The sequence below is a fragment of the Octopus sinensis genome, linkage group LG3 (assembly GCF_006345805.1).
Source record: "Octopus sinensis linkage group LG3, ASM634580v1, whole genome shotgun sequence".
Lineage (NCBI taxonomy): Eukaryota > Metazoa > Mollusca > Cephalopoda > Octopoda > Octopodidae > Octopus > Octopus sinensis.
The window spans coordinates 162,046,874-162,074,523 of record NC_042999.1 but is presented as its reverse complement, the minus strand read 5'-3'; the positions used below and the strand labels follow the sequence as shown (position 1 = coordinate 162,074,523).

Here is a 27,650-nt window from a genome sequence, read left to right as displayed (position 1 = left end):
CAAATGTTTTTTACAAGTTTTGGTATGAAAATTTTGCATTTTTTCATATATTATCTCATATATATTTCATATATTATTAGCTTGTGTGTATTTTGTGTGTATTTTCATGGATTAGCATAAATGTTTTTTGTTTCAGTCTGTGAATTACATGGTTTTTTGTACATCCACACATATCTGCATGCACACAACACACACATTCATGTCGATAGACACATGCAGCCACACATGTATATAGACATATGTGTATACACATATAAAATACCCTTATGCGCATATTCCTGTGTGTATATTTTGGATATGTTCACGTGATTGTGGAGTTTCATGTATTCAACACATTTTTTGTATGTATAATTATGCACAATTTTTTATAGGCACAGGCATGGCTTTGTGGTAAGAAGCTTTCTTTCCAACCACATGGTTCTGGGTTCAGTCCTACTGTTTGATACCTTGGGCGAGTGTCTTCTACTGAAGCCCTGAGCTGACCAAGACTTTGTGAGTGAATTTGGTAGTCAAAAACTGAAAGAAACCCATCATATATATATTGGAGTGGCTGTGTGGTAAATAGCTTGCTTACCAACGACATGGTTCCAGGTTCAGTCCCACTGCATGGCACCTTGGGCAAGTGCCTTCTACTACAGCCTTGGGCTGACCAAAGCCTTGTGAGTGGATTTAGTAGACGGAAACTGAAAGAAGCCTGTTGTATATATATATATATATATATATATATAAATGTGTGTGTGTTTGTCCCCCCACCATGGCTTGACAACCGATGTTGGTGTGTCTACATTCCTGTAACTTAGTGGTTCGGCAAAAAAGACTGATAGAGTAAGTACTAGGCATAGTAAGAATCAGTCCTGGGGTTGATTTGTTTGACAAAATGTGGTGCTCCAGCATGGCCGCAGTCAAATGACTGAAACATATACAATAGGAATATATATATATATCATCCTCATTATCATTATTTAATATCCGCTTTCCATGCTAGCATGGGTTGGACGATTTGTCTGAGGACTGGTGAACCAGATGGCTGCACTGGGCTCCAATCTGATCTGGCAGAGTTTCTACAGCTGGATGCCCTTCCTAATGCCAACCACTGCGAGAGTGTAGTGGGTGCTTTTATGTGCCACCAGTACGAGGGTCAGTCAGGCGGTACTGGCAATGGCCATGCTCAAATGGTGTTTTTTATGTGTCACCTGCATAGGAAGCCAGTCCAGTGGCACTGACAACAACCTTGCTCGAATGTTTTTTCACGTCCCACCGGCACAAGTGCCAGTAAGGCAATGCTGGTAACAATCATGCTCGAATGGTGCTTTTTATGTGCCTATGTATATATATAAACATTTTAGACAAAATAATACCAATCGTCAAGGTCAAATTAAATGTTAACCTATGGTCCCACACTGGTGAAGTTATTATGTGGTTCTATCTTCTAAAAATAAAAAACTCATATTCCTTCCTCCAATTTGACAAATAATTACTACTCTTCCATTTCTCTTAAACTTCTAAATCAAGCTCTTCTTCTAGCTAGGGACCTTACTAACCTAACCCCACTAGAAATTAACATAATACTTAATTCCCGCAAAACCCTTATTTCTTTTGAGAACAAACTCAGTTACCGGGCCAATCACCATGACAATAACCATAGCAACCTATTTGACGTAACTATGGGATCATCTGATTCCGCCCAGGTCACTGACCTGGTTGGACTATATATACTCCACCAGCTCCATATACATTTCCCTAACATCAAGGAGGCTGCTACAGGGATGATGCCTTGTTACTTACCAAAAGCATAAATAAATCCTCCTTGGAAAGAACTAGAAAGGATCTACATAAATTCTTCTCTAACCTAAACCTGTCTATCACATTCAAAAATGCTCACAAAACTTCTAACTTTCTAGATGTAACTCTAAACTTATCAACCTCCCAATACTCCCCTTAATGCAAACTTAACCAATATCTTAAATACCTTAACATCCACTCCAGTCACCACAAATCCACTTTCGATAACATAATCAAGGGCATCTCAACCCGCATATCCGACCTCTCTTCCACTGAGGAAATTTTCAATAATCACGCACCATATTACAATCAAGCACACGCCACTAGTGGCTTTTCCCAACAAGTTGAATACATCCATAACACCAGGCTCACACAATATATATCTCAAATTACATCTCAAAGACACACTGACCATCACAATCACAACCAACCACACACACTCGTTGATAGAACCCTGGAAGGTCTTACACCTAGGCAAACTAGATCCTACACACATACATTCAACACTAGGTCAAAAACTAAAACAACAGGCCTTGCCACCCACCTCCATTCTCCAAAAATATGGATAGCACCCCTTTATCTAAAAACATAGATAGCACTACTCCCAGACACCCTTAAAAAAGCAGCGGATGCTCTATTCTATGGTACACACTTAACGTTAAGAACTTAGCTAAATTAAGCACATGCAACCACAGCTTTTTTCACACATTCAAATTCTACCACAAATCCAAATGCCTAAATGACCATACAGTATTTTACCACAATCCCGCTTAGGTAATCCCAATAACCTTATAAATCTACATTTTAACTCCTAATCCCTATCTAATTCCTCTTTCATACTTGAATATCATAATCATTTAATTGTATTTGTATGTATATGCGTATGTATGTATATGTGTGTGTGTGGGGTGTATGTATGTGTATGTATGTATGCCGGGTATATATACCTGCGTGTGCAGGGGCGATAATACATACAGATACATGTATATATGAGTGTGTGTATATACATATATGTATGAATATGTATTGTATGTGTAGGTGTTGATGTGTGTAAATATCTATTGGGTTGTCCGGAAAGTTTGTGCCGATTTTTTAAGGAAAGAAAAAGGTCAATAAATACTTGTCATTACATTTTTAATCAACCAAATATGAACCATTTTGTTGCACAATGCATCTCCATCTTTCCTTTAACTTGAAAATACCCTCTTCCCAGATTTGATTGCTCTGTACTCACCCACTGCTTCCCCACCCTCCCTCTCATCTTTCCTCCTGCTCTGTGAGCACCCATACCCTTCTTCAGTGACTCTCAGGATTTCTCACCCCTTTAGTCTGTTTCTCTTCTCTTGTCACCTTTCCCTTTCACCTTCCATCTTTATAATGTAGGGTAACCCTAGATTATTCCTATACAACCCACCCTATTATCTTTTCTCACTAACCTCTGACACTAATTCTTTCCCTACGTTTAGTGTTACTCTCTCCACTACCACTTGATGACAACTCCTAAAGTACCTAGCACACTCTGTAGAGTGCTGGCATTAGGAAGGTATATTCAGCCATAGAAAACATGTTGAAGCAGACATTGGAGCATGATACAGTCTTCTGGCCTGTCAGATCCAGTTGAAGCATCCTACAGGCACCAGCATCGAAGATGGGCATTAAATAAATTTTGTGCGCGTGTGTATGCACACACACGCATTTTTCTCTCCCCTATCTTTCACTTTTACATCCTCAACTAACACAGTTCACAATTTCTTCTTGCATCTCCCCACTTTTCTGTTTTCCTTTTTCACTGATGCAAACACTGGAAACTCTACAGTTTTCGCTAGTGTTAAATAGTTAGTTAAACCCACTCTTCTCTCTCTTCATATATATTATATATATATTGTATATGTATGTATTATCATATTTATATATATGTAGATTTGTATAGAAAGTATGATGATATTTTAGTGTTTATAAGCAAATGACTCTTAGATGTGTATATATAATATTTCTTATCAATAGTTCTTTGCAGATAGGTGGCAAATGTCTGGCACGTTACACTGATGGCTTGTGGTGCAACGTAAAGATTGAAGGAATTGAAGAAGATGGCCGTTTTGTTGTAGCTTTTGAAGGTCATAATGATGTCCTTGTTGTTGGGTCTGATGAAATAATGCCAGCTGGTGAGTATTCTATAACAGATCATAAAATTTCATCAAACTCAGTGTTGCTGTTGTTACTTAGCCTTAGACCAATCCCGATCAAGCGAACCTATGGTTAAAAGAATTCCACTCATGACTGACAGTTTATTTTCTGTACATAGTGTACCTAGACAACATTATTTAATGTGTCCTTAGCTGAGATTTGATGGAGACCTGTTAGCTATTTCAAGAGCTGGATAGAACCTAAGTAAATTAGTTGAGATTTTTATGCTAGATACTAATGTTAAATGATGTCAAATGTGACTCAAAAGCTATAAACTGGAAATTAAATACTATACCCACTCAATTAGTTTGTTCTTACAATCTGTTGGAATGCCCTAATTGAAGTTAATGAGAACAAGAGCTTATTAGTGTCGGAGAGAAAATATTCTGGCGGTCTTACTGAAACCATGTGATGGTCACTGAGAAGGAGGAAAACTCAAAGTGTTGAATAAAGTTATTGTTTACAACTGTTTCTTTCATCTTTGAATTGTTTGATGTGAAAATGGTAAAAGGCAGTTAGTTGCGTAAGAGAGGAGATTGTCGTTCTTGAGAATGGGACACATACATGTTTCTGTAGAGCGGATAAATTGTTATAGAGATAGAAAGTTTGCAAGTTGAAATAAATATACAAACAGTTTCTAGAGTATAATGTCTGAGAGGGATATTTTTGAGACTCATTAATAGTTATCCAACTAATAGTAGGAGCAAACTGGTTGAGTGGATATCATACTTGACTACAAGCTTATAGGTCTTGTGTTAAAATCCACAGTAAGTGTTGTTTACTTGCACAGTACATTATAGTTCTACATATCTCAGACCACAGAAACATCAAGAGTGGCAGAGGTACCTAATTATCTGGGAAAGTTGCTTAACCCTTTCGATACCAAACCGCCCAAAACTGCCCGAAAAAAATTTTGGTTAATGTGACCAAACCGCCCAAAGCCTCCCGAATTTACCTATTCATATTTAAATGAGAATATCAGAGCAAATCTCTTTAGTACATTCGTGAAAACACGTATTATATTTCGTAAACAGTTCAACTACAGTTTTGTACAAAAATCGAAGTGTAATTTTAATTCCGTGAACTTTGGGAGATTTTTTTCCGAAATTTGTTCCTATTGTGTTTTCAAAATTTGTAATTCTGACAAAAAATGGATACGAATTTCATTATATCAAGCAGTGAGTCAGAATTCGAAGAATTTTCTACTGAAGACCTTCATAAATCTAACTCTATGACTGAGAAAAAAAAGCACGTGGTATTTGATAATGAATCTGATGTTTCATTTTCCGAAAGTGAAAACAGTGAATCCGAGAGCTCCGACAGCGATAAAGAAAATGAATTGGCACCCGAATGGAGTGAAAATTTAAAAACTGTTTCTTTCGGTGATTTTTCTGAAGAAACTGGACCAAGCCACAGACTTTCCCAGAAGAGTAAAGCCTTAGACTATTTCTTTTTACTTTTTCGAATGAACCTATTTGAAATCATTACGGTGGAAACGAACCGTTACGCTTAATGTAAACAAAACGAAAGAAAAGATAGTTTAGTGGTTTCCCATAACCTTAAATGAAATTAAGACTATTTTGCCATAAATATTATTATGGGTATCAGAAAGTTACCCAGAATAACAAATTCTATCGTAAAATTTTGTTGTATACCCAATTGAATATTAGCTAATAACCCATTTTCTATAGCGATGTTTGAACAAAATTTTAATAATTTTATATTTTGTTGAATTTACCTGTATCTACCTGCAATTAGAGTCACTTTGTGACAAAAATTATAGTATAGAATTGGTTGAGAACATTTCATTAAATTATCTTCCAAAATTCACTTTAATATATTGATAAATAAAAAAGTTATAGTTGTTTAATGAAACCAGACTAAATTTATGATTATGTTAGAAATTAATTGAAACACATAAGGGGTGTATTTTGGTCAGAAATATAGTAATGAAAGGGTTAAGGCAGGAAGATTTATCTCTCATCACAAAGTCAGAGCTAATCAGTGTTTAGGATGTGTTTACAGTTAATAGTTATTAATATCTAATCACTTAAAATCCCTCAGTATTTAGAATATGTTCATATTTAACATTACTTGTGACTAATAGGGATGCTGTAGCTGCCAAGTATGCTTCAGATATTAAGGTCTTCTATGATACAAGTCTCTTCATTTGAATTTCTGTACTAGTTCTGCCCAAGTATATTTGATACTTCTTCCTCACCTCTTCCCATCACATTCCACTATGACTTACCCTTTCTCACACTACATATTAAACACTCTGTTTAGTCTTTCCAGAAGTGAATTTTTCTGGAATTCAGTCTCTGCTTATGTTTATCATCATTGCTCATGTTTATCAAGCATCCTTTTGTAGTAGTTGAGCTGATGTGGAAGCCTCTATGTGGTCACTTGACTGTTAGGTATAGTGCTCAAGTTTCCTTCAAAATATATTCTGTATCATCTTAAAAAAAAAAATAACACATTAGATAATGACTTCTAGATATCTCTAAAGGGACTAGATGATCAGAGATCACGAGTCTACTCAATCGTTGTTGACCTGGGGTTAAACAACTTATGAAACATCAGTGTGTATATAAACTGTTTATCAGAATAAGATGCCTTTTAAGGGCTGTGGGCACAGCCTTTATTCTATCTAATCATCATCATCATCATCATTTAGCGTCCGCTTTCCATGCCAGCATGGGTTGGACGGTTCAACTGGGGTCTGGGAAGCCAGAAGGCTGCACCAGGCCAGTCAGATCTGGCAGTGTTTCTACAGCTGGATGCCCTTCCTAACGCCAACCACTCCGTGAGTGTAGTGGGTGCTTTTTACGTGCCACCCGCACAGGTGCCAGACGGAGCTGGCAAACGGCCACGAACGGATGGTGCTTTTTATGTGCCACCAGCACGGGGGCCAGGCAAGGCTGGCAATGGCCATGATCGGATGGTGCTTTTTTAAGGGACAAACATTTGTATGGGTCTTCAAGGTCCAAGCTGTTTCTGATTGGGAGCTGCTGCTCTTATTATCGACTGGTGCTCATTCATTTCATTTTGGTTCGGTTTCTGTGTCTGGATGTTCTTCTTGTTGCTATGTGTTTATCTGTCTATTTTGTTTATCTCTCAAAATAAACATGTTCTGATATATTTGTATTGTTCAAAAGCTGTTACAGATGAAGAATTCCCTTGTGAATCTGACACAGAGGAAGATGACGATGATGATCATTATGGCAGTCAACCTACTGCTTCTTTGATGTATGTAGCTCCAAAAACAACAGTGGCATTAGGAGAATGGGAAACACACACAAAGGTATGTTATGCATTTCACTTTCACCTTCGAAACGTAGAGTAGATGAAACCATGGCGACTGAAGAAGGGCTTTTTTCTTTGTGTTAATTGTCCTGTACTCTATTTTTTTGTTGTTTAAAAAATGTCCAGTTCCTTTGGTTTGTGTCTATGTTTTCATTTTTCATTGTGTTCGACGTCCCTTTGGTGTCCTGTACACATATATGCGTGTATATGTACATGTAGAGGTAGGTACGTACATATATGTTTATATATATGCATATGTTTTATTTTATTTATTAATATATATATATATATATATATATATATATATATATATATATATCAATATAAGGGTAGCAAAAAATTCAATAGAATTTTTTTCGCCACCAGCAGTCCAGTGAGAAAGAGAAAATAGTCACAGACTATATATATATAATTTCAACAATATTAAGGAATGGCCCTGATAAGCCATTCGACTCACTAGAAAGAGCAGTCAAACTCAAACCGCTAAATAGTAGTAATTCAGAAATCAAAAGAAAATCAAAAACATTTACCCTAATCATCCTTGGACAATGCATTGTTTCGACGTACTTTATTACGTCTGAATTACTACTATTTAGCAGTTTGAGTTTGACTGCTCTTTCTAGTGAGTCGAATGGCCTATCAGGACCATTCCTTAATATTGTTGAAATTATATATATATATATACTAGCAGTATCGCCCGGCGTTGCTCAGGTTTGTAAGGGAAATAACTATATAAGCATTTTTAGAGAGTTACTTCTCTTATATAATAGCAAAAAAATGCATTAAAAATGGGAAAAAATGATGGTAATTTTTTTTTAAATCGTAGACTCATCGTAGACGCACGCTAATACCCAGAAGGGCTCGATATGAATCGCAACTATAAGATACCCGCTTTTGGTTAAACTGCACCGCAAAATGTGGGAGTAGTTAGGAATCTAAATCGTAGGAGACAGACACTCACACAACTTCACTTTTATATATAAAGATTTAGGTGTTAGATGGTTTTAGGTCAGCTCTGATTAAGCAGACCTATGATCAATGGCTTTCCAACTATGACAATCTCATCTTTTTCTTGGGAATGTTGCAACCAGAGCCATGCTATTCTAAGTGTCTCTCATTGGCTTTGACTTGTATGTGGTTGGGGAGTTGGTGTGTATTTTATCTTTTACTTGTTTCAATCATTAGACTGCAACCAAGCGGAATACACCAAGACTGGTTTTTAAGTGCACGCACGCACGCACGCACACGCACTCACACACACATACACACACACACACTCTCTCTCTCTAGCAGAATATATGACATTGCCTGCTTAGAGAAGGCGAGACTAATGCGTTGCACCACCAATTTGCACTCTGTAATAATAGTGTATTTCATAACACTGTGTAACAAAGTATTTATTTTTTAGTTTTTAATTTTTGGTCATTAAGTGTTATTTCCTATTTGCTTCAGTCTAGAAATCAAAGGAAATGACTACTATTCCCTCCAAACCTTGCTTTTGTGACCTGGACATCAATGCTTTGAAACTGGCCCATTTTCCATTACATCTCAGACAAATTCAGCACTGAGTTGCTGGAGCAGAAATATCATTATAGCAAATATTCTGCTCAAAACCACAGATTTGCTTGTCAGTTGCTTGACCTTAATCACTTGAGCATCAGAAATATGTGCATTTCTGATCATGAGCAGGAGTAGTGGCGAAATAAGTGTAAGAAAAGCAAAGTTTGAAGGAAATGTAACCATTTTTCATACTTTCTAAGGGTAAGCAAATATGAAATAACAGTTGCCACCCGAGCACAATTACACAGTTTAATTTAACTGTATGTAGAATATATATTTAATTCAAGCAAATTAAGAAGATATATGAAAACTTTTATTCCTGATATTCTTTCATCATCATCATCATCGTTTAGCGTCCGCTTTCCATGCTAGCATGGGTTGGACGGTTCAACTGGGGTCTGTGAAGCCAGAAGGCTGCACCAGGCCCAGTTTGATCTGGCAGTGTTTCTACGGCTGGATGCCCTTCCTAATGCCAACCACTCCGTGAGTGTAGTGGGTGCTTTTTATGTGCCACCCGCACAGGTGCCAGATGGAGCTGGCAAACGGCCACGGACGGATGGTGCTTTTTATGTGCCACCGGCACGGGAGCCAGGCGAGGCTGGCAACAGCCACGATTGGATGGTGCTTTTTATGTGCCACCGGCACGGGGGCCAGGCGAGGCTGGCAATTCTTTGACTTAAAATAATTTGAATTGTGGGAAGGAACAGAATTATCAAGAAGTAAACTGTGCAGAAATAAAATCATTCTTATAATGGTGTGGAAACTGGAATGCTCAGAGGAAACTCACATGTTGGAACTGCAATGCATACAGTAGCAAAATATGTGAAGAGTTGTTTGTTATATTAGATCTCTACTCATCATAGCCTTAGCAATTTTGAACATTGTCATATCAGCATCTCAGGATATACAATGCTTTTCATTTAACCAATAGGGACATAAATAAAAAATTAGTTGCAAAAAGCAAAGTTCTAGTAAGTAGGAAGGTGAACAAATCACAAACCCCTTCAAGTAGATGGCCCTGCTCAATCTGTAGGATTTACAATATTGTCTATCGATTTCTATGTATGACTATATCTTTGAAAATGCAGTACATTATCTTTCATGTCCAGTTTCTGAATTGTATAGTTTTTAGGGACAAGTGTGGAAGTAATATCTAAAGAAATAATTGTAATAGCTATGCCTTTATGTTGATGAATTTGGTCAAACAGGAAACTGATCAGTAATGTTTTCCAGTTGTTGAACCCTGTAAAAAATAACAGACTAGACAACCCTTTAGTCTGCAGTATATTTAGGATCAGTATATTTAGGATATAAGCGGTGAGCTGGCAGTGTTGTTAACATGCCGGGCGAAATGTGTAGCCGTATTTCGTCTGCTGCTACGTTCTGAGTTCAAATTCCGCCGAGGTCGACTTTGCCTTTCATCCTTTCGGGGTCGATAAATTAAGTACCAGTTACGCACTGGGGTCGATATAATCGACTTAATCCGGTCTGTCCTTGTTTGTCCCCTCTGTGTTTAGCCCCTTGTGGGTAGTAAAGAAATAAGTATATTTAGGATCACTGTCATTGGCATATGCTTTTAATATGTCAATATTTTTTTATGCCTTTTCCAAAATTTGTAATTCTAGTTTACTGAATTCAGTGCAGTTAGAATCATTTGTAACCAATTTCTTGGGAAGATGAGAGAAATTACATTTGACTGTGACCAAATTTGAACCCTTATCCACCAAAGTTGGTCTTGCAGCTTAAGCTTAAATTAGTCAGCACAGATCTACATTGATCAAATCTCCAACTGAAGCTATTACTGTGTTACTGATACTGAAAGAAGAGAGAAAGAAAAAATAAAGTGGAGGGTGAAAGAGAATCATAATATGTGAGGGGCAGCTATTTTCTTCCTCTTCATCCCCCCCCCCCAATCCAAAAAAACAAACACACACGCACACACACACATATATGTGAGTGATATAAAGAAATTTTAAGGCGGCGAGCTGGCAGAAATGTTAGCACGCCGGGCGAAATGCGTAGCCGTATTTCGTCTGTCGTTACGTTCTGAGTTCAAATTCCGCCGAGGTCGACTTTGCCTTTCATCCTTTCGGGGTCGATTAAATAAGTACCAGTTACGCACTGGGGTCGATGTAATTGGCTTAATCCGTTTGTCTGTCTTTTTTTTGTCCTCTCTATGTTTAGCCCCTTGTGGGCAATAAAGAAACAGATATAAAGAAATCAAAATGAGGGATAAAAAACTTAAAAAGAGAAATAGATAGTGATAGAAAGAATCAGAGAGAAGGGGAATGAACTGGTTTGGTAAACAGAAATTTCAATGTGCTGAAGGAAGAAGGGAGACAGAATAGGAAAACTCAGAGACTCAGCTCTGTGGTGAAGTTAGAGAATAAGGTGATACCTACATAGAAAAGAAAATGGGAAAGAAGAGAATGGAAATAAATTTTCTTGAATCAGGAGTGGTTGTGTGGTAAGTAGCTTGGTTCCGGGTTCAGTCCCACTGTGTGGCACCTTGGGCAAGTGTCTTCTACTATAAGCCCCGGGCCGACCAAAGCCTTGTGAGTGGATTTGGTAGACGGAAACTGAAAGAAGCCTGTCGTATATATGTATATATATATATATGTATATATATGCATGTTTGTGTGTCTGTGTTTGTCCCTCTAGCATTGCTTGACAACCGATGCTGGTGTGTTTACGTCCCCGTCACTTAGCGGTTCGGCAAAAGAGACCGATAGAATAAGTACCGGGCTTACAAAGAATAAGTCCCGGGGTTGATTTGCTCGACTAAAGGCGGTGCTCCAGCATGACCGCAGTCAAATGACTGAAACAAGTAAAAGAGTAAAAGAGTATACACCCACACATAGACACACACATACAATATTTGGCTGAGTTGTTAAGATGTTTGACACATTGTTGTCCAGACAGACACTCATGTTCTGTGTGAGATTTGGCTGCTATTTCTAGCTGGTTTTTCAACCATGTGGCGGCCCCTTTGTTGGTATTCTGACCTCTACTTGCAAAAGTAATCATCATCATCGTACCTGTTTAGGGTGGTAGTTTGGTTGTATTTGTGCTGATAGTTTATGTTCTGAGTCTGACACTGATGCTTTTCACTTGGACAACTTTGGTGGTGGAGAGAAGAGACTTGCAGCATAGACAAAATATTAGTCTTTAACAAAGAAAAAGAAAGAAACTAACTTACCCATAACTGCACATTGGATTCGAACTTCCTGTGTATAGATACCTGGTCAGTCTTGACCAATAGAGGTCTTGGAATACATAAGAAGTACTAGAAGATCCAAGTTGAATGTAACCATGGAAGAGGAAGAACAAGGAAGATTTGAATAGAAGCAGTGAAATCTAATCTCAGATGTTGAACTTCATAAAAAGTTTGATAAAGAGAGAATACCAAACGAGTTCCTTATGGATACCGTATTTATTACAACGAGTGGCTTGTAAATGTATCTAACGAGCGAAAGCGAGTTAGATACGTTTACAAGCCACGAATGTAATAAATACGGTATCCATAGGGAATGAGTTTGGTATTTTATTTATTACACACGAATAAACGACCATATTTTATTAACCCAATAACTAAATTCTTCACGCTTAGTTGTAACTTATGAATGACAAAAGTAGTGCCGTCACCGTGACCTCGGGTCATCGCCATGAATTGACCAATCAGAAGCAGCGCTGTCACCGTGACTTCGGGTCATCATCATGGATTGACCAATCAGAAGCAGCGCTCACAGTATCTGACACATGTTAGATACCAAAAATATCTCAAAGTGTTCTCACTCACATGTGTGTAATAAATAAAAGGAACAAATGGTGAAATGCTGTGCTAGAGAAGATCTGTATTACCTATGCAGGTATGGTAAAGTAGAAATAGAAATGATGATGGTATCATCATCATCATCATCATCATCACTGTCGCCATTTATTGTCCATCTTCCATGCTTGCATGGGTTGGACAGTTTGACAGGAGCTGGCCACGTAAAGCACTATACCAGGCTACTGTATATGTTTTGGCATGGTTTTTACAGCTGGATGTCCTTCCTAATGCCTCATAGAGTGGACTGGGTACTTTTTATATGGCATCAGCATGAGCGAGGTCAGCTTTGGCATGGCTTTTTACAGCTAGATGCCCTTCCAAATGCCAACCACTTCACAGTGTGAACTGGGTGATTTTTACATGGCACCAGCACTGGCAGGGTCACCAAGGAATTTTGAGAGGGGACGGGGCATTAGAGGAGGTGACCTTTTGTCAGAAGATGAAAGATTAGAGTGTGAGAGAGAGACAGAGAGGCAGAAACAAGTGTCTTGGTATATACTCAGTAATAAAATACACGCAAACATCACAAGGTATGCTATAATTAATAAGGTAACCTTTATCAATAATGTTTGTTCATTTTGTTCAGTGCCTGTTTTCCATGCTAGCATGGCTGAGATGGAAGTAAATATTGAAGCAGGATTTTTACAGCTAGATGCACTTTTTGTTACCAATCCTTACCTGTTTTTCAGGTAGAGAATATTTATTCCAGAGAAATCCAAGATCAGAGATAGTGGGTGTTTTCATTGACAGGAAATGTCAACAAACTTCACCATTAGCAACCACAGACATATAACTGTTTGTAGCTGAGTTGCTCCCCCCCACACACGCGTGTGTGTGTGTGTGTGTGTGTATACAGTTAGTTTCTTTCATTTTTAATCTATCAAATACCCTCACAAGGCATTGGTCAGCCTGGGGTTATAGTAGAAACACTTTCCTAAGGTGTCTGAACCCATGGAAAGAGCTATCCTCTGATATATAATATAAAAGATCTATGTATGATCCTATCTCACAGCAAGTCTTCTACAAAATATTCCTTTTTGAAGACTATATTTCTCATCAGGTAGTGTAAAATGGCAGCATCCTTCCATGACCAGCAGTTGCAGAGATTGAATGTAAGAAGTACGAAGTTCCCTTTGCTGTCATCTTCATCTTCATGCCTGTGAGTATGAGACCATGGTACCTGACAGGATACAACTACATTGTGTTTCATGTTGTTTAGTTCCAGTTTAGCCATGGTCCTTTAGGGTTATGATCAGTGGCATTCCAACAATGATTATCTTGTCTTTTTCTGCTATATGTAACTGCAACAACATTTCTAAAGTGCCACTTCTTTTCAACATGACAAAATATAATTTGAGTGGGATTTGGCTGCTATTTCTAGCTGGTTTTTCAACCATGTAGAGGCCCCTTTGTTGGTATTCTGACCTCTACTTGCAAAAGTAATCATCATCATCGTTTAATGTCCGTTTTCCATGCTAGCATGGGTTGGATGGTTCAACTGGGGTCTGGGAAGCCAGGAGGCTGCACCAGGCTCTAGTCTGATCTGGCAGTGTTTCTACAGTTGGATGCCCTTCCTAATGCCAACCACTCCGTGGGTGTTGTGGGTGCTTTTTACGTGCCACTAGCACAGGGGCCAGAGGAGGCTGGCAACGGCCACGATCGGTTGGTGCTTTTTACATGCCACTGGCACGGAAGCCAGTCAAGGTGACACTGGCATTGACCATGTTTGGATGGTGCTTTTTACGTGCCACCGGCATGGGAATAAAAAAAAAAAATAATAATGAAATTATTGTATACAGTGCTCAGGTGCACCACAACTTGTCAGAAAGTGCATATAAAGTGTATGCAGTAATGTACAAATGTCTGGAAAGCGAACAGTGTATGAGTCAGATACATGCTTGTGTGTGTAAGGAGGGGAGAAAATCAGGTGTAGTGTTGGCGAATCTCAGAAAGCATGGAAGTTTTGAAGGATGCAGGGCTCCGACAACTAACAACTGATGCCGGCAGTTTGTTCCATGCTTCAGATACTCTCAGCGGGAAAAAATGTTTCCTGAAGTCATGGGAGCTGTTCTGTTTTCTGACTTTGTAAATATGTCCACGGGTGTTAGACGGGTGGAGTTTGAAAAGGTGCTCAGAGTTATTGTTTGTACGATGGTTGATAAATGACAACATATATTTCCAGCTTACTGGATTAGGTAGTTTAGAGCTAAATGCCTTAGTCATAACCATAATAGTAATTGGAAATGAACCGTGAACCTTCCAGTCAGTTATGTTGTCTATCGTCAAGATGGTTATCTGTGGCTCTCTATAAAGATATTGAAAAGTGACAAAATTTTTTATTAATTTTTGAGCTTATAATAATAATAATAATCATCATCATCATCATCATCATTTAGCGTCTGTTTTCCATGCTAGCATGGGTTGGACGGTTCTACTGGGGTCTGTGAAGCCAGAAGGCTTCATCAGGCCCAGTCAAATCTGGCAGTGTTTCTACGGCTGGATGCCCTTCCTAACGCCAACCACTCCGTGAGTGTAGTGGGTGCTTTTTACGTGCCACCCGCACTGGTGCCAGACAGAGCTGGCAAACGGCCACGAACGGATGGTGCTTTTTATGTGCCACCGGCACGAGGGCCAGGCGAGGCTGGCAACGGACACGAAACGGGGCGGTGCTGGCAACGGTCGCGAAACGGAAAGTTCTCTTACATGCCACCGGCACTGGTAACACATCTGCAATTTCCATTGATCGATTTCGATTCTGATCCTCACTTGCCTCAATGGGTCTTCACAAGCAGAGTTTCGACATGCCACCGGCACTGGTAGCACATCCGCAATTTCCATTGATCGATTTCGATTCTGATCCTCACTTGCCTCAACAGGTCTTCACAAGTAGAGTTTTGTGTCCCAAGAGGGAAGGTATGCATACGTAGGCTGGCTCCATCCCATGTAGAAGGCCACGGGTTATGGACTCACTTGTCCTGCCGGGTCTTCTCGCGCACAGCACACTTCCAGAGGTCTCGGTCTCTAGTCATTTCCTCAGTGAGACCTAAAGTTCGAAGGTTGTGCTTCACCACCTTGTCCCAGGTTTTCCTGGGTCTGCCTCTTCCACAGGTTCCCTCAACCGCTAGGGTGTGGCAATTTTTCACACAACTATCTTCATCCATTCTCGCCACATGACCATACCAGCGCAAACGTCTCTCTTGCACACCACAACTGATGCTTCTTAGGTCCAGCTTTTCTCTCAAGGTACTTACACTCTGCCGAGTGTGAGTACCGGCATTACACATCCATCGGAGCATACTGGCTTCATTTCTAGCGAGCTTACGCATATCCTCAGCAGTCACGGCCCATGTTTCACTGCCATGTAGCATGGCTGTTCGTACACATGCATCATACAGTCTGCCTTTCACTCTGTGCGAGAGGCCTTTATAATAATAATAATAATAATAATAATAATAATAAAAAAACATTCTGTACAGTGCTCAGGTGCACTACAACTCATCTAAAGTGTATATATAATCAGGTGTAGTTTCGGTGGATTTCGGAAAGCATGAGGGCCTTAAAGGATGCAGTGTCATGGCAGTCAACAAATGACGCAGGCAGTTTATTCTATGCTTCAGCAACTCTGAGCGTGAAAAAATGTTTCCGAAAGTCATGGGAGCTGTGTTGTTTTCTGACTTTGTAGGCATGTCCACGTGTGTTCGACACATGGAGATCAAAAAGGTGTTCAGTGTTGTTGTTGGTGAGGTGGCTGACAACTTTGTGGGCGTATACCAAGTCCGTCGCCAGACGCCGGAGCTTCAGTGAATCCATGCCCAGGGAAACAAGGCGCTCAGAGTATGGTAGGTGTCTGATGGAGGGTATGCGTTTGGTTGAACTTGTGAAGTTGTTTGTGAATCCTTTTCTCTATGTCTAGCAATTACGTTATATCCATATAAATATGAAAGGAGATGCATTTTAAAACTGTTTTCATGTATTTTATTTCCATAAATAATTAAAGTTTCTTTTTCAGTTTAACTTAGTTTAATTTTATTTTCATTTTATCTTTCAGGGAATTGGTTCTCAGTTGATGGCCAAGATGGGTTATATCGCTGGTCAGGGTCTTGGAAGAAACAACGAAGGGAAGATAGAACCAATCCCCATCGAAGTCTTGCCAGCTGGTAGTTTGCGTGTTATTCTAATATTTCATACCCACAGTATACCACATGATATTATAATGAAACCACATTAAAAATTTCAGTAAAATAAACTTTGCTTGTCATCTTTCTCAGGTTGATAAAAAAAGTACTAGTCAAGCTTTGTGGGGTTGATATATCCATCTCTCTCTTTTACATGTTTCAGTCATTTGACTGCAGCCATGCTGGAGCACCGCCTTTAATTGAGCAAATCGACCCCGGTACTTATTCTTTGTAAGCCCAGTACTTATTCTATCAGTCTCTTTTGCCGAACCGCTAAGTGACGGGGACCAGCATTGGTTGTCAAGCAATGCTAGGGGGACAAACACAGACACACAAACATATACACACACATACATATATATATATATATATGTATATATATATATATATATATATATACGACAGGCTTCTTTCAGTTTCCGTCTACCAAATCCACTCACAAGGCATTGGTCGGCCCGGGGCTATAGCAGAAGACACTTGCCCAAGATGCCACGCAGTGGGACTGAACCCGGAACCATGTGTTTGGTAAGCAAGCTACTTACCACACAGCCACTCCTGCGCCTATCTGTATTCCTTCCCATAAAACTTGTGGTTCTTTGCTGTTAGAAATAATTATGATTACAAGTACAAAAGATCTTTAATCAAGTTCTTTACATTCTGAGTTTAAATCCTGCTGCCTTACCCTTCATCTTTCTTAGCTTGAAGAGTTGCATATCATTCAAATACTGGGATCGACTTCATTGACTACATTCACCCCAATTTCTAGCCTTGTGCTTATGTTAGAATCCTTCTCCTCCTCCCCCTCTGCCACTGCTGCTACCACCTCTGCCACCACCACTGCTGCTGCTGATTCATTTATGCCATGTCTCATCTCCATCCTGCAGCTTAGAGATGCAAAACCTTTCTCAACACATGAGCTGTTGCGAGTATTGCTGCCATCTGAATACTTCTTATGAAGTTTGGTATTTGCAGCTTTGATACCAGAATATTGTTCTCTTTGAGATCGTCCCAAGAACACCAAGCACAATAGGTTCCACACTTTTGAGGCTCTATGAATTCTTTTCACTTCCAGTCCAAGGTCTTGGTATTTACTGACTTTCTCATCCTCTGTCTTCACAATATTCTTGTCTGTAGGTATAGACCAGAATAAGACTCCTTCTGTAAAAAAACATGTCTTAACCATTTCAAGAATTCTTCATCAGTTTGTTGGAAAAACTCTGTGTAGGATTTTTCCTGTTGATGATCTTTTCTCTGTAAGTCCTCATATTGTACTCCTGTAGGGTCTCACCATTGTCACTGATCACATTTTCACTCAGAACTCTTCCACCTTCCTTCTTAGGTAAGTATAGCTGTGCTATGTTACTTCTAGTGGGAAGGCACCCATGCATAGCCATTACTTTCTTAGTTTTTTCTATCCATGTTGACAAATTCTTTCTTAGTTCATTCTACAACTCCTATGTACAGTCCATGTGTTGATGCTTCTAACCAGGTTCCCTCCATTCGCTTAGATATACATAGCTTTTTAACTCTCCTGATATATTCAGAAGCAGTTTTCTCCTTCATCTTGGTATTTCAACATCTGACCTATTTTTAAAACACCAAGATACTTGTTACTTTCTCCATTCACTTCGCTTATCCACTTATCATCTGGTTGTTGTGCTTCACTGCTGTCTACATTTTGCCCTACCCTCAGTTCAGTAACTGTACATTTCTCTATACCAAATGCCGTCAGGATGTCTTGAGAGAAAATTTATTTGGACTGAATATTATTATTGTAATTATTAAGGTGGTGAGCTGGCAGAACTGTTAGCATGGTGGACAAAATGCAAAGCGTCATTTCCTCTGATTCTTCAGTCTTATCTCAGAATCTACTGAGGTCGTCTTTATTTTTCATCCTTTTGGGTTTAAAATAAGTACCTATTGAGTACTGGGGTTCCCTCCCCTCAAAAACTGCTGGCTGTGTGCCAAAATTTGAAACCATTATTCCCCCCTCCTCCCCCTCCTCTTCTTCTTCTTCTTCTTCCTCTTCTTCTTCTTCTTCTTCTTCTTCTTCTTCTTCTTCTTCTTCTTCTTCTTAGTATTATTATTATTATTGAGTGAGAGAGCAGAGCATGCCATCAAAGTGACACTGGGGTAAAATATACGAAGCCCAATATACCCATCATGACTACCCGTCTGATAAGGGTACACCAGGCACATGCATCACAACCATATGTGCGCGACATGGTGATCTCATATCAAGATAACAGCACATGACCTTGCAGGTGGGGCCCAGTTAGAATTTTCTTCAGGTTGAGTAGCTCATCCCGCTCAAACGGTCCCTGAATAAGGGTTGTTTAAGGATGTTGAAAGAACCACCCATGTTTTCAGAGGTGAACTATTCAAACCCCAAAGAATCCCTCTCAACACATGGCTATGATGCTCCCCCACTACTTCTGCTCGTGATCAGAGATGCACATATCGCCAGCCACTAAGGGGCATGCTCAACTGGTTAAGGTCAAACAACTGACAAGCAAATCTGTGGTATTGAGCAGAATATTTGCTGTAGCCCATCTTTTATACCAAGACAAAACAATATACATGATAACACTTCCAATCAGTTAAGATCAGAAGCCATGAGAGCCACTGCCTAGTATTGCATCAGGGCATTTATTATTATTATTATTATTATTATTATTATTATCATTATCATTATCATTATTATTATTATTATTATCATTATTATTATTATTATTATTATTATTATTCAGTAGTTTTATTTTTATAGCGTGCTTTCACTTCACTACCGAGCGCAGCTCTGTGTGCCTTGGGTATGTGCTGTGATTTGTTGTGATGCTCTGATGGTTATTGTATGGAAAGTGTTCTGCGTAGGATGTGTGCAGTGCCTAGTAGTGCAATTTTCTGTATGTTATATGTGTTTGTAAGTCCTGGTGTTTTTGTTATGTATTTGTCTGAATATTTTTTTATCATGCCTAATGCACCTACTATGATAGGAATTGTTTCTGTTTTCAGGTTCCACATTCTAGTTACCTCTATTTCCAGGTCTTTGTATTTTGAGAGTTTCTCCATTTCTTTTAGAGACACGTTGTCATCTGCCGGTATTGATACATCAATTAGAAAGCATTTTTTTTCTTCATGATCTCTGACAACTATATCTGGTCTGTTGGCCTTAATTTCTCTATCTGTGTGTATCGGCATATCCCAGAGTATGGTTGCTTTCTCGTTTTCTGTGACCTTTTCTGGTGTGTGCCTATACCATCTTTTTTCTGTTGTTATTCCATAATGTTGGCATAGCTTCCAATGTATGTAGGTTCCAACTCTGTCATGTCTGTGAATATATTCCTTCTTAGCCAGGACTGGGCAGCTAGAGATAATATGATTTATTGTTTCTTGTCCATCTCCACATATTCTGCAGTTACTTGTAATATTTCTTTTCATTACATGTTTTTGGTAATTTCTGGTGGGGAGGCTTTGGTCTTGTGCTGCAATTAAAAATCCCTCTGTTTCTGCTTTGAGTCCTGAGCTTCTCAACCATTGCTGGGATTTTTCTTTGTCTATTTCTTTTGCGTTTAGTTTAGTGCAGTATTTACCATGAAGGGGTTTTTCTTGCCATCGTTTTATCATGGCTCGTTGCTGTTCTATTTTTAGTTTGGATTTCATTTGTTTTATAGCTTTTGTTGTTTCTTCATCATCTTCTTCTTCTTCTTTGTGTTTATTAGGTGGTATGATTTCTTGTTTGTATTTGTCAGCTTCCTTAAATACTGAGAACAGTTTTTTGTTTTGCTCGTGTTTTGCTGCTATCTGGATCAGTTTTCCTTCCTTCTGAAGTAGGTATTTTTGCAGTCCTATGGTGGTTATTTTATAGTAGTTTTCCAGCTGTATAAGGCCTCTACCACCTTCTATACGTTGTATATATAGTCTTTCTATGTCAGATTTTGGGTGATGCATCCTAGATCCTGTCAGTATTTTTCTTGTTTTCCTATCTATTTTGGACAGTTCATTTCGTGTCCAGTTAAGGATATTGTAGCTGTAACTTATAACTGGGACAGCTAAAGTGTTGATACCTATTATCTTGTTTTTAGCATTGAGCTCTGTTTTTAGTATTGATCTAACTCGTCTATAATATTCTTTTTTTATTTTCTCTTTCATTTGTGTGTGTTGTGTCTTATCTAGTTCATGGATTCCTAAGTATTTGTAAGTTTGGTTTTGGTCTAATTCTTTTATTTCATTGGTTTTATCTAGTGTGATGTTGTTACTCTTAACTAGTTTTCCTCTTTTCATGGTTACTTTGGCGCATTTTTCTAATCCAAATTTCATATCTATTTCTTTGGTAAATCCATGAACTGTCTTTAATAGTGTTTCCAGCTGTTTGTCATTTGCAGCGTATAGTTTTAGGTCATCCATATATAAAAGGTGGCTGATCGTTTTGCCGTAACATTTATATCCGCATCCAGTTCTATTTAGCATATCAGATAGAGGTGACAGTGCCAAGCAGAAAAGGAGTGGAGAGAGCGTGTCTCCCTGGAATATTCCTCTTCTAATGGGGATGTCTTTGGTTTTCATGAGTCCCTCTTTTGTTTGGAGGTGTAGGACTGTTTGCCATTTATTCATAGAGTGCTCTATGAATTTTATGATTGTTGGTGCTACTTTGTTAATGGCTAGTGTTTTGAGGATCCATGTGTGGGGGATGCTATCAAACGCCTTTTTGTAGTCAATCCAGGCCATACTGAGGCCTTTCTTCTTTCTGTGGCTGTCTTCAGTTACGGCTTTATTAATCATTAGTTGATCTTTACAGCCATATGAGCCCTTGCGGCATCCTTTCTGCTCTTCTGGGAACAGTTTGTTTTCGTCCAGGTGCTTGTTCAGCCTTTGCGATATCACTGCAGTAAATGCCTTGAACATAGTAGAGAGGCAGGTTATTGGTCTGTAGTTTTCTGGTTTTGTTGTTTCATTTGATTTGGGAATTAAGATGGTTTTCCCCTTTGTGAGCCATTCAGGCATTGTCTCTGGCTCTGCTAGTATGCTGTTAAAGTTTTCAGCCAGCTTTTTGTGCATTCCTGTTAGATATTTCAACCAGAAGTTGGGGATCTTGTCATGCCCAGGTGCCTTCCAGTTGCTTAGTTTTTGCAGTGCCTGGGTGACCTCTTCAGTTGTTATGGGGGTCCAAAGTTGTTCAGATGCCGAGTTTGTTATTCTGATACTCCTTTTTTTTGGTGGTTCGTTCGCCGACCATATTATTATTATCATTATCATTATTATTATTATTATTATTATTATTATTATCATTATTATTATTATTATTGTTATTATTATTATTATTATTATTATTATTTTATATATTTGACATTCAGGCAAGTCACTTGACACAGTGATGAAACTGAAAGAGGAAGCATCTAATAAAAACCTATTCAATGTGCTGAACAATGAGAAAGCAAAGAAGTCCCTTGAGAAGAAGAACAAAGCAGCTTATAACAAGATTGAACCTACAAATGTATTTGACTTCATCAACAACAAACTGGATAAGAAAACAGGTAGGTCACCTGGCTACCTCATTAAGTACTTCGTTTTATTGCAGCTGCTGGTCAGGCAGACATTCCAGCTGTGGCCTATCCATTTTGTATATCTAAAGCAATATCCTTTGTTTCTGTCTCTCTTCTTTTTCTGATGATAGGGTGTGATTTGAGGGAGATTTTATTGCTATTTCTCACAGGTTAAATAACTGTGTGGAGACTTCCTCATTGGTGCTGCTGTTGTTGTTGCTGATTGTCATGGTGGCAACTCTTTCTGGGAAATCACAGAATTATAAGAATTCTTTATACATGGAAAAACTAGTTAATAAGACAAATTATCTATTGATGAATAATAAGTAATTGATTGGTTCATTTCATGACAGATAGGTTGTCTAACCCTTTAGTGTTTAAACCTGCCATATCCGGCCCAAATAATCTACCTGTTTTCTGTTAAAACTACCCAGATTTGGTATCTCACACCAACCTATAATGTCAATCTAAAAACAGGTGATAACATCATCGAAATCTTAAAGCTACGAAATAATGCATGATTAGCTTAAAACAATATGGATGAATAAATATTATATTTGACAGAATAATCTGAATGCTAAAGGGTTAAAAAGGAAAGGTGCTTTAGTATCCAGATTAACTTTTATTGAAGTTATTCACAACAAAGACTATAAGAAGTGAGCTAGATAGCAAAGTTTGAAGTATGCAAATTGATATTTAGCAATCCAATACTGGCAGAACAACAATGAAATGCTGAGTGAATGAAAACAACAACAACAATAATTCTTTCTAATGTTAGCGCAAGACTGGCATATTTTTGAGGGGCGGGGACAAGTCAGTTATATTGAACTCAGTACTTGACTGGTACTTTGTTTTATTGACTCGATGCCAGCCTCGCCTGGCCCCCGTGCCGGTGGCACGTAAAAAGCACCATCCGTCCATGGCCGTTTGCCAGCTCCGTCTGGCACCTGTGCAGGTGGCATGTAAAAAGCACCCACTACACTCACAGAGTGGTTGGCGTTAGGAAGGGCATCCAGCCGTAGAAACACTGCCAGATCAGACTGGGCCTGATGCAGCCTTCTGGCTTCACAGACCCCAGTTGAACCGTCCAACCCATGCTAGCATGGAAAACGGACACTAAATGATGATGATGATGATGATGAAAGGATGAAAGGCAAAATCGACCACAACAGAATTTGAACTCAGAATATAAAGAGCTAGAAGAAATGCCAGTAAGTATTTTGTGTGGTGTGCCAACACACAAAATGCCATCTGATAGAATATTGTTACAGTATTTAAATATCATATGATAGAATATTGTAACAGTAAACTAAAAGTTTAGTTGTTACAGGATTTAATGTTCAACTGTTCCTGTATCTTCAATCCATCAATATATCTGTGTGAATAGATAGATTCATTGATGGATAGAAGATAGACAGATGGATGGCTAGATATAGTGACACATAGTAAAATCAAAGTAAAATGTCTTTAACAAATAGCTGTGGATGTTACTTTTATGTTTTTTATGTGTAGTAGCCCAAAGGCTGAGGCCATGTTGGGGCACCACAATTATTTAGGGTTTTTTTTTTGAGTTATTCGGTTTAAATATTTGTCCATATTGTTAGAGTAGACAGTTACATACATCGATAGAAATGTAAGTTGAACATGATAGATAAATAGACAGATAGACTTTTGTGGAAGCACTCCGTCGGTTACGACGACGAGGGTTCCGGTTGATCCGATCAACGGAACAGCCTGCTCGTGAAATTAACGTGTAAGTGGCTGAGCACTCCACAGACACGTGTACCCTTAACGTAGTTCTTGGGGATATTCAGCGTGACACAGAGAGTGACAAGGCCGGCCCTTTGAAATACAGGTACAACAGAAACAGGAAGTAAGAGTGAGAGAAAATTGTGGTGAAAGAGTACAGCAGGGATCACCACCATCCCTGCCGGAGCCTCGTGGAACTTTAGGTGTTTTCGCTCAATAAACACTCACAACGCCTGGTCTGGGAATCGAAACTGCGATCCTACGACCGCAAGTCCGCTGCCCTAACCACTGGGCCATTGCGCTTCCTCCACAGATAGACTAACAGACAGATAGATAGATAGATAAGTAGGCAGGCAGGCTGGCAGGCAGATAGGTAGATAGACAGGTAGATAGATAGATAAATAGATAGGTAGATAGATAGATAAATAGATAGGTAGATAGATAGATAAATAGATAGGTAGATAGCTAGCTAGCTAGATAGATAGAGAGATAGGTAGATAGACAGATAGATAAATAGATAGATAAATAGACAGATTGGTAGGTGGATAGGTAGATGCATAAGTAGGGAGATAGGTATGTAGATAGATAACTAGATGGATAGATCACTTGATAGATAGATAGATAGATGAATAGATAGACTAGTTGATTGATTGCCCCTTCAATCCCCTATGTAGATTTTTACATCTTCCCAAGAGTCAGATATTTCAGAAAAACATACATCATCATACAATTTTCAAAATAACTAAGGAATTTCCACAGGTACTGCTAATAGTAGAAGTAGTAGTAGTAGTAGTAGTAGTAGTAGTAGTAGTAGTAGTAGTAGTAGTAGTAGTAGTAATTGTTTCTAACATTGGTAGAAGGCCAGAAAATTTGGGGAAGGGTTAATTGAATAGATTGCCCCTAGTTTTTAATTGTTACCTTATTTTATTGACCCTTTAAAGATGAAAAGTAAAGTTGACCTCAGTGAGACTTGAATTCTAGACATAAAGTGCCAATACAAATTTTCAAGGCAATTTATTCAGTGCTCTATAATAATATTGAGTTTTTAGTGAGAGTGGTCACGAATTTAAAGTATGAAAGTGTTCGTGGAAAAGTCCAGTAAATGTGCATTTGAGAAGCATGTGTAATGGAATATCAGAAGGTAGTTTTTAAACAAATAATTTAATTTATTAAATCACTAGTAGAGATACCTGGCGTTGCTCAGGATTAAATTGGTATAGTTTGTATATATATATATATATCTTTATATATAAAAGTAAGGTTGTGTGGTGTCTGTCTCCTACGATTTAGATTCCTAACTACTCCCACATTTTGCGGTGCAGTTTAACCAAAAGCGGGTATCTTATAGTCGTGATTCATATCGAGCCCTTCTGGGTATTAGCGTGCGTCTACGATGAGTCTACGATTTAAAAAAAAATTTATCATCAATTTTTCCCATTTTTAATGCATTTTTGGCATATATAAGGGAAGTAACTCTCTAAAAATTTATTATTGAATCTCAGAACGTAAAAAGCTACAGAAACACCCCCCCCCCCTTTGTGGTTAGCCATATTGAGATGGCTTTACATCTTTAAAAATGCTTATATAGTTATTTCCCTTACAAACCCGGGCAACGTTGGGTGATACTGCTAGTTATTATATATCAAACTAAAGTTATAGAACAAACAAATGCAAGGTCATCCAATAACATTTCATAACTCGAACATTTAATCATAGAAAATACATTTAGACATCACGGAAGATGGAATAGGATTCATCTGTACAAGCATATAAGAAAGTGCGAGAAAAAATGATGTGTGAATTAAGAGTTAATACTTATACAGATGAATCCTATTCCATCTTCCGTGATGTCTAAATGTATTTTCTATGATTAAATGTTTGAGTTATGAAATGTTATTGGATGACCTTGCATTTGTTTGTTCTATAACTTTGGTTTGATATATTTGTCTCATTCAATTGAGCACTTCTATAGCAGTCCTATTAAACATTTTGTTCCTGATAAGAAACAATCACTGTATAGGCGCAGGAGTGGCTGTGTGGTAAGTAGCTTGCTTACCAACCACATGGTTCCGGGTTCAGTCCCACTGCGTGGCATCTTGGGCAAGTGTCTTCTGCTATAGACGGAAACTGAAAGAAGCCTGTCGTATATATGTGTATATATATATATATATATATATATGTATGTGTGTGTTTGCCAACTAGCATTGCTTGACAACCGATGCTGGTGTGTTTATGTCCCCGTCACTTAGCGGTTCGGCAAAAGAGACCGATAGAATAAGTACTGGGCTTACAAAGAATAAGTCCCGGGGTCGATTTGCTTGACTAAAGGCGGTGCTCCAGCATGGCCGCAGTCAAATGACTGAAACAAGTAAAAGTGTAAAAGTGTATATATATATATATATTACAATGATGTTGAAACAGGTGATATGGGAAGTGCAGCATTGACAACAAAACATTTGTGTAGTAAATGATGGTCTAATTCAACTAAGTAACATGTAATACATCTGTTTGGTGGATTCTATGCCCTAACCTATCATGGAAAATTGGGAGTGGGGTGGGTATGTACTTTTTGAACCCACTGAAATGCTGTCAGTGGATATACTCGCCTTTGAGGTGGTCAGTGCTGCATCCAACATGACCCATCATATGGTTGACTGTCCAATGAATGGAGTTGTTGCTTTTTGATATCTTTATATATAAAAGTCAAGTTGTGTGTCTGTCTCCTACGATTTAGATTCCTAACTACTCCCACATTTTGCGGTGCAGTTTAACCAAAACTGGGTATCTTATAGTCGTGATTCATATCGAGCCCTTCTGGGTATTAGCGCGCGCCTACGATGAGTCTACGATTTAAAAAAAAATTTACCATAATTTTTTTCCATTTTAATGCATTTTTTCGCTATTATATAAGGGAAGTAACTCTCTAAAAATGTCTACGATGAGTCAACGATTTAAAAAAAAATTTACCATCATTTTTTTCCATTTTAATGCATTTTTTCGCTATTATATAAGGGAAGTAACTCTCTAAAAATGTCTACGATGAGTCAACGATTTAAAAAAAATTTACCATCATTTTTTTTCCATTTTTAATGCATTTTTTTGGTACTTTTTGGCTATAACTCTCTAAAAATGCTTATATAGTTATTTCCCTTACAAACCCGAGCAACGCTGGGTGATACTGCTAGTTGTACATAAATGGGTCCATTCTGGAAATGGGCTGCAACGGGAGATGGCAATGTGGAAGTGAACTGTTGAAATGTTGCAGAAGGCAAAAGGTTGACATTGGATTACTGGTGTAGCTGTAGAATAAGAAACATAAAGTGAGCCTATGCAGTCACATGAGAACATGTAGTAATGAATTACTTGAAAAAATAAGCCATAATGGCTTACCACATGGTATGTTTATAGTATGTTTTGTATGCAGTATAAATTAACGAAATATAAGCAAATGAATGAAATAGATGCACATATATGGAACTGTTAATTTAACAGTAAATGCCACAATAGTTATTTCAGAGAGAC

The 27,650-nt window shown here is 38.4% G+C and overlaps 1 protein-coding gene across 1 annotated transcript in view; it reads left to right on the top strand.

Moving 5' to 3' along the window:
• The window catches only part of LOC115209582 (zinc finger CCCH-type with G patch domain-containing protein), a 231,482-nt gene that overhangs the window by 25,179 nt on the left and 178,653 nt on the right, over window positions 1–27,650 (top strand). The window contains exons 5-8 of the mRNA XM_029778020.2: window positions 3,787–3,944; window positions 7,125–7,270; window positions 16,713–16,821; window positions 22,191–22,370. Of these exons, the coding sequence (XP_029633880.1) occupies window positions 3,787–3,944; window positions 7,125–7,270; window positions 16,713–16,821; window positions 22,191–22,370 (593 nt within the window). The remainder of the gene's footprint in view (window positions 1–3,786; window positions 3,945–7,124; window positions 7,271–16,712; window positions 16,822–22,190; window positions 22,371–27,650) is intronic.